General features: G+C 39.6%; 2 protein-coding genes across 6 annotated transcripts in view; both read right to left on the bottom strand.

Moving 5' to 3' along the window:
• Positions 1–8,881, bottom strand: part of LOC131474491 (bone morphogenetic protein receptor type-1A-like) — a 36,188-nt gene extending 27,307 nt beyond the window's left edge. For both annotated transcript variants that reach the window (XM_058652383.1, XM_058652384.1), the window contains exon 1: positions 8,581–8,881. The gene's annotated coding sequence lies outside the window, so the exon portion shown is untranslated. The remainder of the gene's footprint in view (positions 1–8,580) is intronic.
• A 1,529-nt stretch (positions 8,882–10,410) lies between these two features.
• The window catches only part of LOC131473726 (LIM domain-binding protein 3-like), a 45,747-nt gene continuing 42,384 nt past the window's right edge, over positions 10,411–13,773 (bottom strand). For all 4 annotated transcript variants that reach the window (XM_058651192.1, XM_058651193.1, XM_058651194.1 and 1 more), the window contains one exon: positions 10,411–13,423. In XM_058651192.1, coding sequence (XP_058507175.1) covers positions 13,334–13,423 — 90 coding nt within the window. In that variant the 3' untranslated portion in view covers positions 10,411–13,333. The remainder of the gene's footprint in view (positions 13,424–13,773) is intronic.

Below are 13,773 nucleotides of genomic sequence, written 5' to 3'. Positions count from 1 at the left end.
GACATTTGAACTTAGTGATGGAGGCAGAAGTGGATCAATAACTCCTGTGTGCAGTGATGTTAAAATCACTGATTTTCTCTATGGAGTTTTGGTGTGGGAGAGTGAGTGGTTTACAAACTTCAGTTTCCTGTTAGAAAAGTCTTTTTAACAGTGAGATGAAGATGTGAACATGTTCATAAAATATCGTAGACTTAAGCGGACATTGATTTTATTTAGTTTTGCTATGTGCCTAATATCTGTTTCTTTCTTGAAACTGAAGTCTCACTCTCCCAAACCAAAGTCCATAAAGAAAATCAGTGATTTTAACGTCACAGCACACAGGAGTTGTTGATCCACTGCTGCCTCCATCACTAAGTTCAAATGTCTTAATTTTGTTCATTCGGCATTTAAAATCCTTATTTCAGATTTAACTCAGTGACACAAAGTGACCACACGACCTTGAGTGACTGTCACTCACTCAAGGTCATGCAGCACTACACTACAATATATGTAACCATGGCGATGGCGGTAACACACCTGTTTATTTGCACTACAGTGTCCAATAAAAGCATCTTGTTTCCAGGAAAACATCATAATATCATTGTCTGTTTCCACCAAACACCATTAAACATCACAGACAGCAGTGTGTGTGTGTGTGTGTGTGAGTGAGTGAGTGAGTGCGAGCAAGTGCTGGACACAGATCCTGAACGCAGCAGCTAAAGACGATAGCTTTCCCCCAGAAAAGGCAGGAGGAGAAATCTAACAGCAGCAGCCGGAGAAACATGAAATTAAAGACCTGACATAAGGAGACAAGGAGGGAAGGAGGAGGACGCTGCATTCACAGGAGCTCAGGAGGAGTGGGAAAACTCAGAGATGAGATCTGATGTTTCCTTACATCTGCAGAACTTAAAAACCACTGGTCTGAGGACAATCTTCCTGCAGTTTGCCTGTCCAACACACTAGGGTTGCAATGATTAATCAATTATTAAATCAGGTTTCTGTGATTTTTCAGCTTCTTAAATGTGAATATTGTCTGGTTTCTTTGCTCCATAAAACAAATAAATCATTCAAATTGAATCATTTTTTGTTTGTGGACAAAAACAAGACCTCATGTCTAGGTTTATGGACAAAACAAGTACACAATTTCACATTTAAGAAGCTAAAATAACCTGGTTTTAATTATTAAAATACACTCAAACATCAACATTTAACTGAATCAATCATAATAATAAAATAAAGAAATTTGGATGAAGTTTCTGAGAAGTTTCTGAGAATAGCAAATATGAGCCAGATTAGTCTCCATTGATTAGTAATTGTTGGTTGACTGGTTGATAAGTTAACTGCAGTTCTACACTAAACAGAAGTTTCGACACTTGTTGTCATTTTAAGTGACATAAATGTTCATGTTTGTTTGAGACAGAACCAACAAACACATCACAAAAAAAACATCAGTCGAGTCGTCAGGTCGGAGATGACTGTGTGTGCAACAAGCCAACAGCAACAGGAGGATGCTGGGGTCAGAGGTCAAGGGCCAGGGGGTCAGCGTCACTTCAGAGGGATCACTGCACTTTTGAGGCAGAAGGATTAACGAGAGACGAGGAGTAAAATCCTGCTGAAGAACGAGGAGGGAACTTTTCACAACACAAGACTGTTTCTGCTTCAGAGTCTGTGTGGGTGGAGCCTGCTGCGTGGCTAGTGGGAACACGAAATGTAAACAAATTTGTTTGTTAACTACTTTACCTACAATCCCGGCAAAAATTAATCGCACAGAAGGTTCTGCACGTTCTGATGCTCACACCGTGTTTGGTGAGTTTTCACTCGGAGAGTGAGTGAAACATCGGGTCCATCTCAGATTCTCTCGCACAAAAACCAAATTCCAATTTTTTTCTTTCTTTCTTATGAGCAAACCACAAACAAAGAAAATATTTAAAACAAGTCTTGCTTTTAAAGCCAACTGGAAAGTGGCCATTTTGGATCAAAACAGCAAATTCGGGCCAATTTCGCACATGCTGTACACAAACAAACTCCTAGAGCTTCAATGCGATCAACTTCAACTTAAGTTAGCAAATGGTTTTGGCACTAGGGGGCGCCAGTATTGTCTTCATAGGCTAAATTGTATTTATGTCCTCATTTATCGTCATAAACAAAGCACAAAAAACACACTTCCTCTCTCCTCCCACAATGTACATTTTCAAAGAAATGTTTACAAGAAAGAAAAAAAAATGTGTCAGGTTTGATTTGAACAGGAGGTGGCGATTACTGCGCACAGGAAGTGAGGAAAGTTCCATGTCTGAATTATTCACTGTGGTGGAACGAGTGTATTTGAGGTCGAGATCAATACCATTAAAGGACAAGACGACGAACATGACCTTCAACCGCTGTCAGGGGGAGGAGAGAGAGAGAGAGAGAGAGAGAGGGACAGAGAGAGTGAGAGAAAAAGACAGAGAGAGAGACACAGAGAGATAGTGAGAGAGACAGAGAGAGAGAATGTGTTCTGAACATAGTAGCAGGAGGCCGTGAACAGTGTCAGACGTGTACAAATGAACATGAAGAGACAAAGTGACGTTCAGTTCAAATCGTGGTCGCAATTAATCGACTATTTTGATCATCGTTTAATTGGTCTGAGGTTGTTTTTTTCTTGAAATAATTTAAGTTTGTGTGATTTTTCAGCTTCTTAAATGTGAATGTAAATAAAATAAATCATTAAAACTGAATTATTTTAGTTTGTTGGACATTTGAGAATGTCAGGCATTGCAAACAAACACTGATCAACATTTTTCAACAATTTATGGATCAAACAAGTCCTGTGTGAATCCACAAATTCAACAGATTTGTTAGTTAGTTGTATTTGAGTGGACGCTGTGTTATGTGATTTTTGAACATGTGTCCTAATGAACATGTCAGTGACATGCATTGGTCAAAATACCATAAGGATGAAGCACCATAGCAGTTCAATAACCCTGCTAAACCTGCCCCTTTTAGAACGCTCAGTTCTGTGCATGGTCCTTTTACATGCAAATGAGACACAGGCAAACACACACCCACTTCTTCCAGGGGGTGTGTCGACGCCGGCACACTCACGCTACCATGACAACAGTTGAACGTGAACCGTGGGAGAAACATGGCTGGTGGAGGAAACATTGTGGTTCAACCATATATGTTTGAACCAGAGTCCGACCCTGAACAAGAGGAAGCTACGGAAGAAGTTGTAGTATGTAGACTGCAACAGGACGTGTCAGAATGGTCAGTTTGTATGTCTTCGAAATACGGTCGCTGACTAAATACGGCGACCGCTGGCCGCAGTCTGATGCGAAGTGGTGCGAACACACGTTTGCTGACTTTATCCGGCACATTAGCTTCATATATGAAATCCTCTGAGGCTGGAAGTTTGTGTAAAACACTGTGCTCCACTGTGCAGCCACCAACAGCACACTTGTCCCTCCACATTGACATAATACCGCTCTCTCGCAGGGACAAGGTGGTGCTAAGGTGGAGCTCTCGAAGTAAACTTACTGGTGTGGTGGGTGGTAACATTCGCGGTGAAATGCGCATGCTGTCGTCATAATGCACAGGGAATTCAACATTGCGTGTTTTATTTCCTATACTTACACTAAGGGGGACCACGGAAGACTGGGTCTTCGTTTTTCACACTTTGGCGACTGGTAGGGCCTCCAGAGTCCCAAATATAAGTATTAAAATGTTAAGAAAAATGAGGGTAAACTCCTGCAGAGTTCTGCTTTAAAACATGTCATATGTGCACACTCAACGCCACCTTCTCGTTTTTTTTGTGTAGCAGCACTGTAGCGCCACCTACAGGCGTGGTACTACATCGCCTGGAGTCTTCTTCTTCTGCCGTGTGTATGGAAAACCGTTTAAACAACGTCAAAGAAAAATATCTTACAGGTAAAGTTCTCTTTCTATTTTCTATACAAACTTCTCTATTCTATATAAAGTGTGAAGTGGAGAATCTCTGTTTGCTTTTTACAGGGACTTAAATTATAATAAAACCCCTCACAGATTATTCCTGCAGCAGCAGCAGCATCATCACTGCTGAGGCTTCTCTACTTTCACCAGCACAGACACATTCCACTCGTCCCAGAGTCCAGGAGTTTGATCCTCGGCTCCGGTCGTCTACAACAGAACCTGCTTCACCTTTGCCACACATCCAGGAGAAAGGAAACACACGGGGCAGGATATAAAATATCTCTGCAGGGAAGGATGGCGGGATGAAGGGAGGGAGGTGAAGAATTGTCCCTCTGTGTGTTCACCTCCCATTTACTGCCTTTATTTATCTGCTGTGCAGCAGCAGAGAGGCTGGATGGAGGAGGAGGAGGGTGGATTGCATGTTTTCCTCCTCGGCTCAGCCACTCTGTCTCCAGGCTGCCGGGGGGGAGTGGAGATGTGAAACCTGATCTCCATCCCTCCTTCCCTAACCTCCTCGCTGGCTCCCTTCATCCCTCCTCCACCTCCTCGCCAGAGAGCCTCGAGACTCCTGGAGTAATCTGATCCTCGGCCTCGGAGACTGGAAACACACACACATACTCCAAGAGGGAGAGGGGGGAGGAAGAGGGAAAAATAAAGAAGAAATGGAGGAGGAGGGGAAGAAGAAGAAAAAAAAAAACAGGAGAGAGGGATAGAAATAGAGCAGAGGAAAGAGAGAGAGAGATCCCCGAGCTCGGCCTCCAAGATTGAAAACACTCCCTGGAGAGAAGAAAACTGAGAAGTGACGGGAAAAAAAAAGAGAAACAGAGACGGAAAAGAGTGATCTTTAAGAAACAACTGCAGTGAAGGAGGAAGAAAAAATACTCATACATGAAAACACCAAAAGTGTTACAACCTTTTCTGTTTATAAGAGCCAATAAATACAAACGTGAGCTGAAAGAGGTGAAGAAAAGATTTTAAACTGACTTCAAATCTCATTTTATCCAGAGCCGTCTTTGTTTACGACTGCGACTAAAGATTATTTTCAAAATCGATCGGTTGTTTGCTCCATAAAGTGCAAGAAAACGTTGAAAAATGTTTATCACTCATTTCTCAAACCTGGAAATGATGATGTCTTTGTTTTTGTTCACAAACCAGTTTTAAGAAAATAGTCAGATTTCATAAAAAAAAATAAAAACACTCGCAACATGGCAAATGAGTGCCTTGCTCAATGACAGCACAACATCAGGAGGAGCTGGGAATCAACCACTCAATTACCCTCACAAATTCATGACATAACAGCACGGTGAACAGGATTTAATCTGAGAAAACAACACACTGACAAAAGAGTAAAGACGTAAAAGATGCAGGTTTGAAGCGCACAGACGTTCATGTCACCACTTGTTCGGTCAGTTTCGTAAAGAAAAAGCAGTAAAACTTCCCAACACCACAACAACTCACTTCACCAAAGACATGCTTGGTGAAATCTGCATCAGCTTAAGTCTACGATATCTTCAGTGATTTAAGCTCACGGGGACACAGGAGCTGCTGGTCTAGTGCTGCCTCGTGTGGTCACTTTGTGTCACTGAGGTCAATCTGAACAAAGTACTTTAAATGCCGAAATGACAAAATAAGACATTTGATCTTAGTGACGGAGGCAGCAGTGGATCAACAACTCCTGTGTGCTGTGATGTTAAAATCACTGATTTTCTCTATGGGCTTTGGTGTGGGAGAGTGAGTGGTTTACAAACTTCAGTTTCCTGTTGGAAAGGTCTGTCCAACAGTGAGGTTGGGCGAAACACAAACTTTGAATTAACCAAGAGCAGCAATATCACATCACTGCAAGTAAATTATCTTCTTAAATAATGACAAAAACTGTATTCTTTTGTTCAACCAACACAGACATTTGAAATATTCCATCTAATATGATATAAAACAGAGGAAAAACAGGACACGTTCATATGTATATATATATATATATATATATATATACATACACACACATATATAACATCATCAAATCACTGATGCAGATAAATGATCAGTCTGTTGATCAATTCCAGGTCTTGGTCTGTGTCTGCAGAGTTAGTTAAAGCCAAGTTTCCACAAACAGACTCCAGCAGCATTAACTGGACTTTTCATGGACACTGGTCTGGTCCCAGTACAGAGGTCAGGACTGGACAAGGTCTGCTGTCATCGTACAAGAATAGAACACACACACACACGTTTGTGCAGCTATTCTTCCCAGGACTCAGCACAGACTAAACAAAGCCTTATCACTAACCATAACAAGTTAATAACTAACCATAACCCAGAACTACAATTCACTACTACTACTACTACTACTACTACTGTTCCTCAGAAATGCAGTTCTACCTCATGAGGACCAGATTTTGGTCTCCATGAGGACGACTGGTCCTGACTAGGTCAGTGTTTATGACAGAAAAGAGGTAACAAATACAAGAACACACACACACACAGAACAATACACAGCGTTGGAGACATAACGTGACGTCTTTGTCCTCTATCTTAAATGATGGAGCCATTATCAGCAAAATAAATGAAGAAAAACTTAATTTTATGTTCAACACTTTATGTCCTCTGTTGAATCCACGTGATACATCACTGCATCGTTACACACAAGAGCTATCGCTATGGTGTAAAATCCCACTGGCAAAATCTGGATTAAAATATGATATGTAACACTGTGTGAAACCAAGCTAACAATTTGATTAACAAAACAACCAACATTATTATGACTGATTAAAGCCTGTTACAAGATGATTACAAACAATAAATGTTTTTTTTTTTTTTTAATTAAAACACTTAAAGGGTTTTTTTGTCTTGTAGAGACACTGAGACAAACATGTCCAGCTTCATAGATGGCTGTTTTTGGATTAAAATGAGGTGGAAAAATCAGCAGCTCTGTTTGACAGAATGAGAAATTTAAAGACGTGTCTTTCTCTTTATATTTAAATGGGGGGGGGGGGGGTTCAGTGTTTAACATCTAAACGTAACATAAGAAAAGATTAATTCATATTCTCTCTCTCTCTCTCTGTCTGTCTGTCTGTGGTCTGACTGTCAGTCTGTCTGTTATTTCAGTAACAGATTCTGGGCTTGGCTGTGGAATGTACAGCTGTCTGACATATGGATAATGGTACATTTTAATTTCTAACACACACACACACACACACACACACACACAGGGAGGAGAACAGAGCTGAACAACACTTTGTGGTAAAAAAAAATTTAATCATATTGTGATTCTGAAATGTTAGTATTTGAAATGAAGCAAGGACAAAAAAACAGCAGTGGTGATTAATCCTGTCATCATCACAATCATCTCGATCAAACACAACAGATTCATGTTCTCACACAAGCACACACACTGTGACTGACTGACCCGCTTACACATGAACCTCCATGTTTGATCTTCATCAACTGACCTGGTTTATTACTGACGGACGTCGTCTGGTTACCGACCAAAATATACAGGTTAACAAAGACCAGCATCACTGACAACTAACTAACTAACTAACAACACACACACACACACACAACGAACTAACTCACTAACACCTCCCACAACCAAATATTCAAGATAACAAGGAGCTGCACAGCTAACAAGATACAACCAAATACAACTGACTAACTAACAACACAACCAAGTAACTACACACAACTAACAACAAACTGTTTGTTAATGTGGAGTTGCACCACTAACAACACCACCACCACACTAAACTGTTGTTAGCTGTTTTTGATGTTTGTCGAGTAAAAAGTGTTAAAAGTTAGTTCAAATGTCAAGTTAAATGCAGTATTTTAGTTCATGTTTTATGAAACATTTTTAGAGCGATAAAAAAAAACCACAACGACAACGTTCATCTTCAAACTAGTTAGTGTCGGTTTAAGAGCTACGATGCTTGCTAACTAACTAACGAGCCGAGCAACAACAACATGTAACTCACCAGTGACGTGGGAAATACGTGAAAAGTTTATAAAACACACACACACACACACACACACCACAAAAACCTTTTAACTAAACACGATGCACGGTTTTTATAAACTGGGGCTAATTTAAATGTACTCGTTAGCTCGCTGGTGTTGTTTGAGTTTATATATTTTTTTTAAACCCAATGCGAGCAGAGTGTTTAAAAATAGCGAACAAAGTCCATGTTGTTATATTAAAATGTTAATAAACTGCTCAGATTTTACTTTAATTACACACGAGCCGTTGAAACTGCAGCGACATTAGCTAAACTGAGGAATGTGGCTAAACCTACAGCAATTAAATCAAGTGTTAGTCGCAGTCCTGTGTGTGTTTGTAATAAATAATGTGTGTTTTAACTAAAAATAAACAGATAAACAACAACAACAGAGGGACAACGCTAACTTTTTTTAAATGCACGACAGAAACAAGAGGGGTCCGTCTATCACCGGAACCACGCACACACACACACACTCAAAATCTGCAAACGCAATTCCCGACGATTAATGGCGTAAATTAACACAAAAAACAGAACATACACAGCACCATAACTTAACCACACAACAGCTGCTTAAATTAAAGAGTGGCGTGAAGTTAAAACACGTCCGTGACATTATTTATGTTTAGTTTTTAAGCGGCAAAGATGAAGAAAGAGTTAGACGGCGTGACGGAGAGAGTCGCGTTCTCACCAGGACATAGTCGCGTCCGGAGCCGGAGCCGCAGACACACAGGGAGGGAGTGAAGTTGAGGATCGATCCCGCTTTTACGTCTCTTTACCTCGGCGTGATTCACTCTCGCTGCCGTGGACGTGGCGCTGCCTTCGACGCTATTTCATCACAGTAATCCACTTTATTATAATCCCACGGTAAAAAAAATCAACAACAACAAAACACGGTGAGATTAGAAAAGAAACGAGTAAAGTTCCCCGCGAATCTTCTGCTTATTTTTTTTCACTGCGTGATCTCTCTCTCTCTCTCTCTCTCTCTCTCTCTCTCACTCACTCTCTGATGATGGAGGGAGCGAATTCCAGCCGCACAAAGATCGTCTCTGGCCGCAGAGATGGCTCACGCTGGTGGCTCCACAAACACAAATCGGGCTTAGTTGGTTAAGGCGCCTGTCTAGTAAACAGGAGACCCTGGGTTCGAATCCCTGCCTTGAGGTTGCAATAATATACACACACATATATATATATATATATATATATACATATGTATTTTTTTTATTATATATAATAAAAAAGTAAGTTACATTATGTAAGTCACTTGGATCGGATAATTAAAAGTTCACCATGTTCTACTTGAGAGGTTGGGGGGATAACACGTACGCAGATATATCTCTGTTCCACGTAATTCAAATTAGCTGTTGCTCACACAAATAACGTAGTGACACATCACATGTGATTAACGGTTAAAGTAGCAGTGTTTTGAAGTGGCAGCCATCTTGGAAGTTTCCAAGTTGGAAATCCGAGTTCGCACAAATCGTTAGCAAAACCACTCAATAACATGCTGAGGTTGCTCCGATTTTGGGGGGCCATTCCAGTTTAAACTCAGACTCTCCACAAAACTGACTCAGAGTGAGAGGTCTGTTTTTTCCCTGACTCTGTGATTCCAATCACAGCTGAACTGACGAGACTGAAGCGGCTCAGGCGCCCTCTAGTGTTCGTTAAAGGAACGACGGGCCAACTACTACTATTTTAGGTGTTACTGTAATTTTATGTTGCAACTCTTTAGCCTGAGTAAAAAAGTAAAGATGACGCATGAACCTAATGTAGAAGTGAAAGAGGAACTAATGTGTTAATTTTTACTGGAAGATTCACAGAAGATTTTTTTTAGTTTTTACTCAAATAATAAAAGTTAATGTTGTAATTTTTTTATTAAAAATTATTTAAAAATTAAAATACACTGTTATCACACAGATTACTTTAATTACTATACAAGTTATGTTTGGAGCTGCAACAACCATTTTGAATATTAATTAAAACCTTTTTGGCAGTAAACTGAAAACAATGATCAACATTATTTCACTGTTTTCTGACATTTGACTATACCAGTCGATTGAGAAAATAATCCCATTTTTCATCATTATAACTTTATCTTTTTAAAGATCCAGTACGTAACATTTACAAAGGTTGTTTGTATAAGTTTATAATAATAATATTTATATCAGAAGTGGGACACATATCTTGGACTAGCCACTGTTAGCAATACCAGTCCATGACAAAGCATTCATCTTGGAATACTAGTTCAGGGGGGCGTTACCATGTAAGGACCGCCCCCATGACCTTGGAAATCGTGAGTTCCGACTACAAATGAAACGCATCATAAGACTTTTTACTTTAAGTAAGGGCCTTGCTTTAAGGGGTCGGCCATCTTGTGCTGCCGTGTTTCTACAGAAGCCTGAATGAACAAATCAGCCAGAGCTTGTGTGTTGAGTTTTGGTTTGTGAAGGCCACATTTTAAATGTGTGGTCTCATCAGTAGGTGTCACTAATTTTGACAAAAGAAACAGTGAAAACATGACAAGTGTTTGAAGTGCAATTTATTCAACTTCTAAAACCTGTCAATCAAACCAAGTACAGCAGCTGAGGCTATGACATCATCATCACATGAGCAGTGACATCATCACAGGTTAAACAGCTGAGTCAGCTCTTCTATCACAAACTAACAAACTAACGTCGTGCTGCTACAAACGGTGACACACTGTTCTGCATGCACTCATTCACACACACACACATTCACACGCTCTCTCACACACACACACACACACTGTATAAAATATTCAGAGTAAAAACTGTACACCAGCACACACAGACTGTACGTGTGTGTGTGTGTGTGTGTGTGCTGGTCACTGAGTGATGTTAAAGGGATAGTTCACGCTTTTTCAAGTGATGTTGTATTAACACAGCATCAGTGCTGACCTGTGCCGTGAGCGCCCCCCTCTGTCCAGACACAGATGCTCATGGTGAACGCCAATGTACAAACCACTCACTCTCCCACACCAAACCCCATAGAGAAAATCAGTGATTTTAACATCACGGCACACAGGAGTTGTCGATCCACTGCTGCCTCCATCACTAAGTTCAAATGTCTTATTTAGCAAATTTAGCATTTAAATTTTCCTGTTCAGATTGACCTCAGTGGCACAAAGTGACCACACGAGGCAGCAGTAGACCAGCAGCTCCTGAGTCCCCATGAGCTAAAATCACTGGTTTTCTCTATGGACTTTGGTGGCTAAGATCTGTTTTTCCTCGCATCTCTGCTGACAGCCATGTTTTCACTCAGAGCTGCCTGCTGGTGTCATTTAGCATTCAGACACAGGGGGCGCTCACAGGACTGTCAGTACCACATACAACCACACTTCGAAATAACACCAGAACTATTACTTTAAAGCACAAAACACTGCAGGGAGACAGATGTTGATGACAAACTTTTACATTTTCTTGCACAAACTACTGTCTAAAGTGAATCTGAGGCTCTATTCACGCTGCGAAACCTCGTACTGACCTCACACATCAGTTAAAACTGTGTATTTATAACTGTGAAATTACAAATACTTATTATACTTAATTACAAATACTTATTATAAATACAATATTACTTCAATTCTAACAAGACTTTACACTTTGTACGAGAGAAATCTTAAATATTGTCTTTAAAAGGTTTGAGAAGTCACATTTTGTCAAAAATAAACCTAATGATTATTATTGATAATTTATATGGGCTCTACAACATGTATACAGATATTTTATCATTTTTTTGTGATCAATCTTTGTAATAAATAAAAAAAATCATTGTCTCAAAGGCAGCAGGTGAAAAGAGCGTGATTAAAAAACTAATGTAGTTGTAACAGTTGACAACATTTACAGTGTAGTTAGAAAAAAAATCAAAATGTGAGGCCAAACAAAGACAAACTAATAATAATTATAATAATAATAATAATAATGTGATGAGCACTGAGCGCAGCAGTGACAATACTTTAGCTTGTTAATAAATATCACGCCATCAAAAACAGTCAATAAATATGAAATTCAAGCCGATTTGTTGTTGCACTGTGAAGAAAAACAGGGCATTGTCAGTGAACTGGAGCTGGAGCTGGAGCCAGGTATTTCAACCATCGCGAAAATAATTTACATAATTATCAGAGTTAATATTGTGACGTGGCAACAGATACATTTCAGTTTTGGGCGGTTTAGTGTAAAAATAAAACGTTTATAGTTTTTGAAAACTTCCTGAAAAATAAATCCTATAGAATCAACCTGAAAACAATCAAATGTAATGCGTTCAACCATACAGACATGTTTCAAATACGGCTAGCTAATTCATGTTGTCAGCCTTAAGAAAAACCCTGTAGCTCCACCCCCTTTCTTTCACTCACTTCTACAAACACATCACATAAAAGGTTTCTTCTTCTTCTTCTTCAGTTCACCGTCACATAGCTACAGTCAGACCACTTCACTCCAGACTAGCACCAGGTCTGACCCAGTCCAAGACCCAGTCCAAGTCCCAGTCCAAGACCCAGTCCAAGACCCAAGTCCAAGACCCAGTCCAAGACCCAGTCCAAGACCCAAGTCCAAGACCCAGTCCAAGACCCAGTCCAAGACCCAAGTCCAAGACCCAGTCCAAGACCCAAGTCCAAGACCCAAGTCCAAGACCCCAGTCCAACCTCCCAGTCCAAGTTCAGACTGAGAACAGAAGCCATTTTCTCTTTCAAAGCAAAAAACAACCAACAAAGGTTTAGGGTTAAAATCAACTAGTTCTCGTGTCTACACAGACATTATGTTTCCAAACGTTAAAGATTTTTGTTTATAAATGATTTAAAAAAATTTAAAATAGGCACAAAATAAGCCAGAGATTTGACAAAGACAAAAACCACCGGTGCTGTTTCATGTACGGAGTCTGCAGTGAGTCAATATTCAATCAAAACACCAGAGAAAAAGACTAAATATACTAATAATAACATCATTAAGAAATAAAGTTGTATTGTATTGTTATAATTTAGCTCAAATATTTTAGTCTAAATTAAATGAATGAATCTAGGATATATAGAATCTACTATCGTTTATTGATTATATTTGTTTTTTGTCTTCATTATTATTATATTATATATCAGTTCATATATCGGATTATTATAATATTATAATATATATATGTTGGTGTTTTGAGACTCCGTACATGAGAAACTGAGCGTTGCATGGACGTCAGGTTGTTTCTGGTAAGAAACAAAAAACCCAAAAACAAACAAAAAAAAACTACAGTTCGTAATAAAATGAGCTAAAACATCGTGACTTTGAAGCCGAATCATCAGGCAGCATCGTTTTCAGCAACAACAAAAAGAGAGTATTCTTTGCAAAAGAGCATCTGCGAACAGTCGTGGGCTTGTGTTCGATGTTGCGTTGCAGTCGGCGGTGTCGCCCACTGTGGTGAAGCGGCAGATCCACAGGTGTTTACACGTTGATGGCGTGAGCGTGTTTCTTACACAGAGGTTTGTCTTTCTTTGAGTAGAAAGGTTGACCCTCCAGGTTCATGTGACACACCTGCACAACGTTAAAAACATAAATATACGGAAATAAACGTGATTATTCTCAATATTGAGTTCAAAATCTCTTTTTTTTAGGTTTTGGTCGGAAAACAAATACAAACCTGATTTCCAGAAAAGTTGGGACACTAAAAAAACTATGATAAAAAGTAAAATCTGTAATTTTGTCTGTCCAAATGTTAAGATCAATCTATATGCAGATGACACCATATTATACACATACAAAAACCAAGCAAAAAGCTGTTGCAATTGTCGTATAATCGGAAACACTGAGTTCCCAAAAAGGTGGGACCCTTTAAAAACTGAGATAAAAAGTCAAATCCACCATGTTTGTTTGAATCTGCTGTA

Source organism: Solea solea, chromosome 15 (assembly GCF_958295425.1).
Source record: "Solea solea chromosome 15, fSolSol10.1, whole genome shotgun sequence".
NCBI lineage: Eukaryota > Metazoa > Chordata > Actinopteri > Pleuronectiformes > Soleidae > Solea > Solea solea.
The sequence above is the reverse complement of the archived record's forward strand: the minus strand, read 5'-3'. Positions and strand labels throughout refer to the sequence as shown.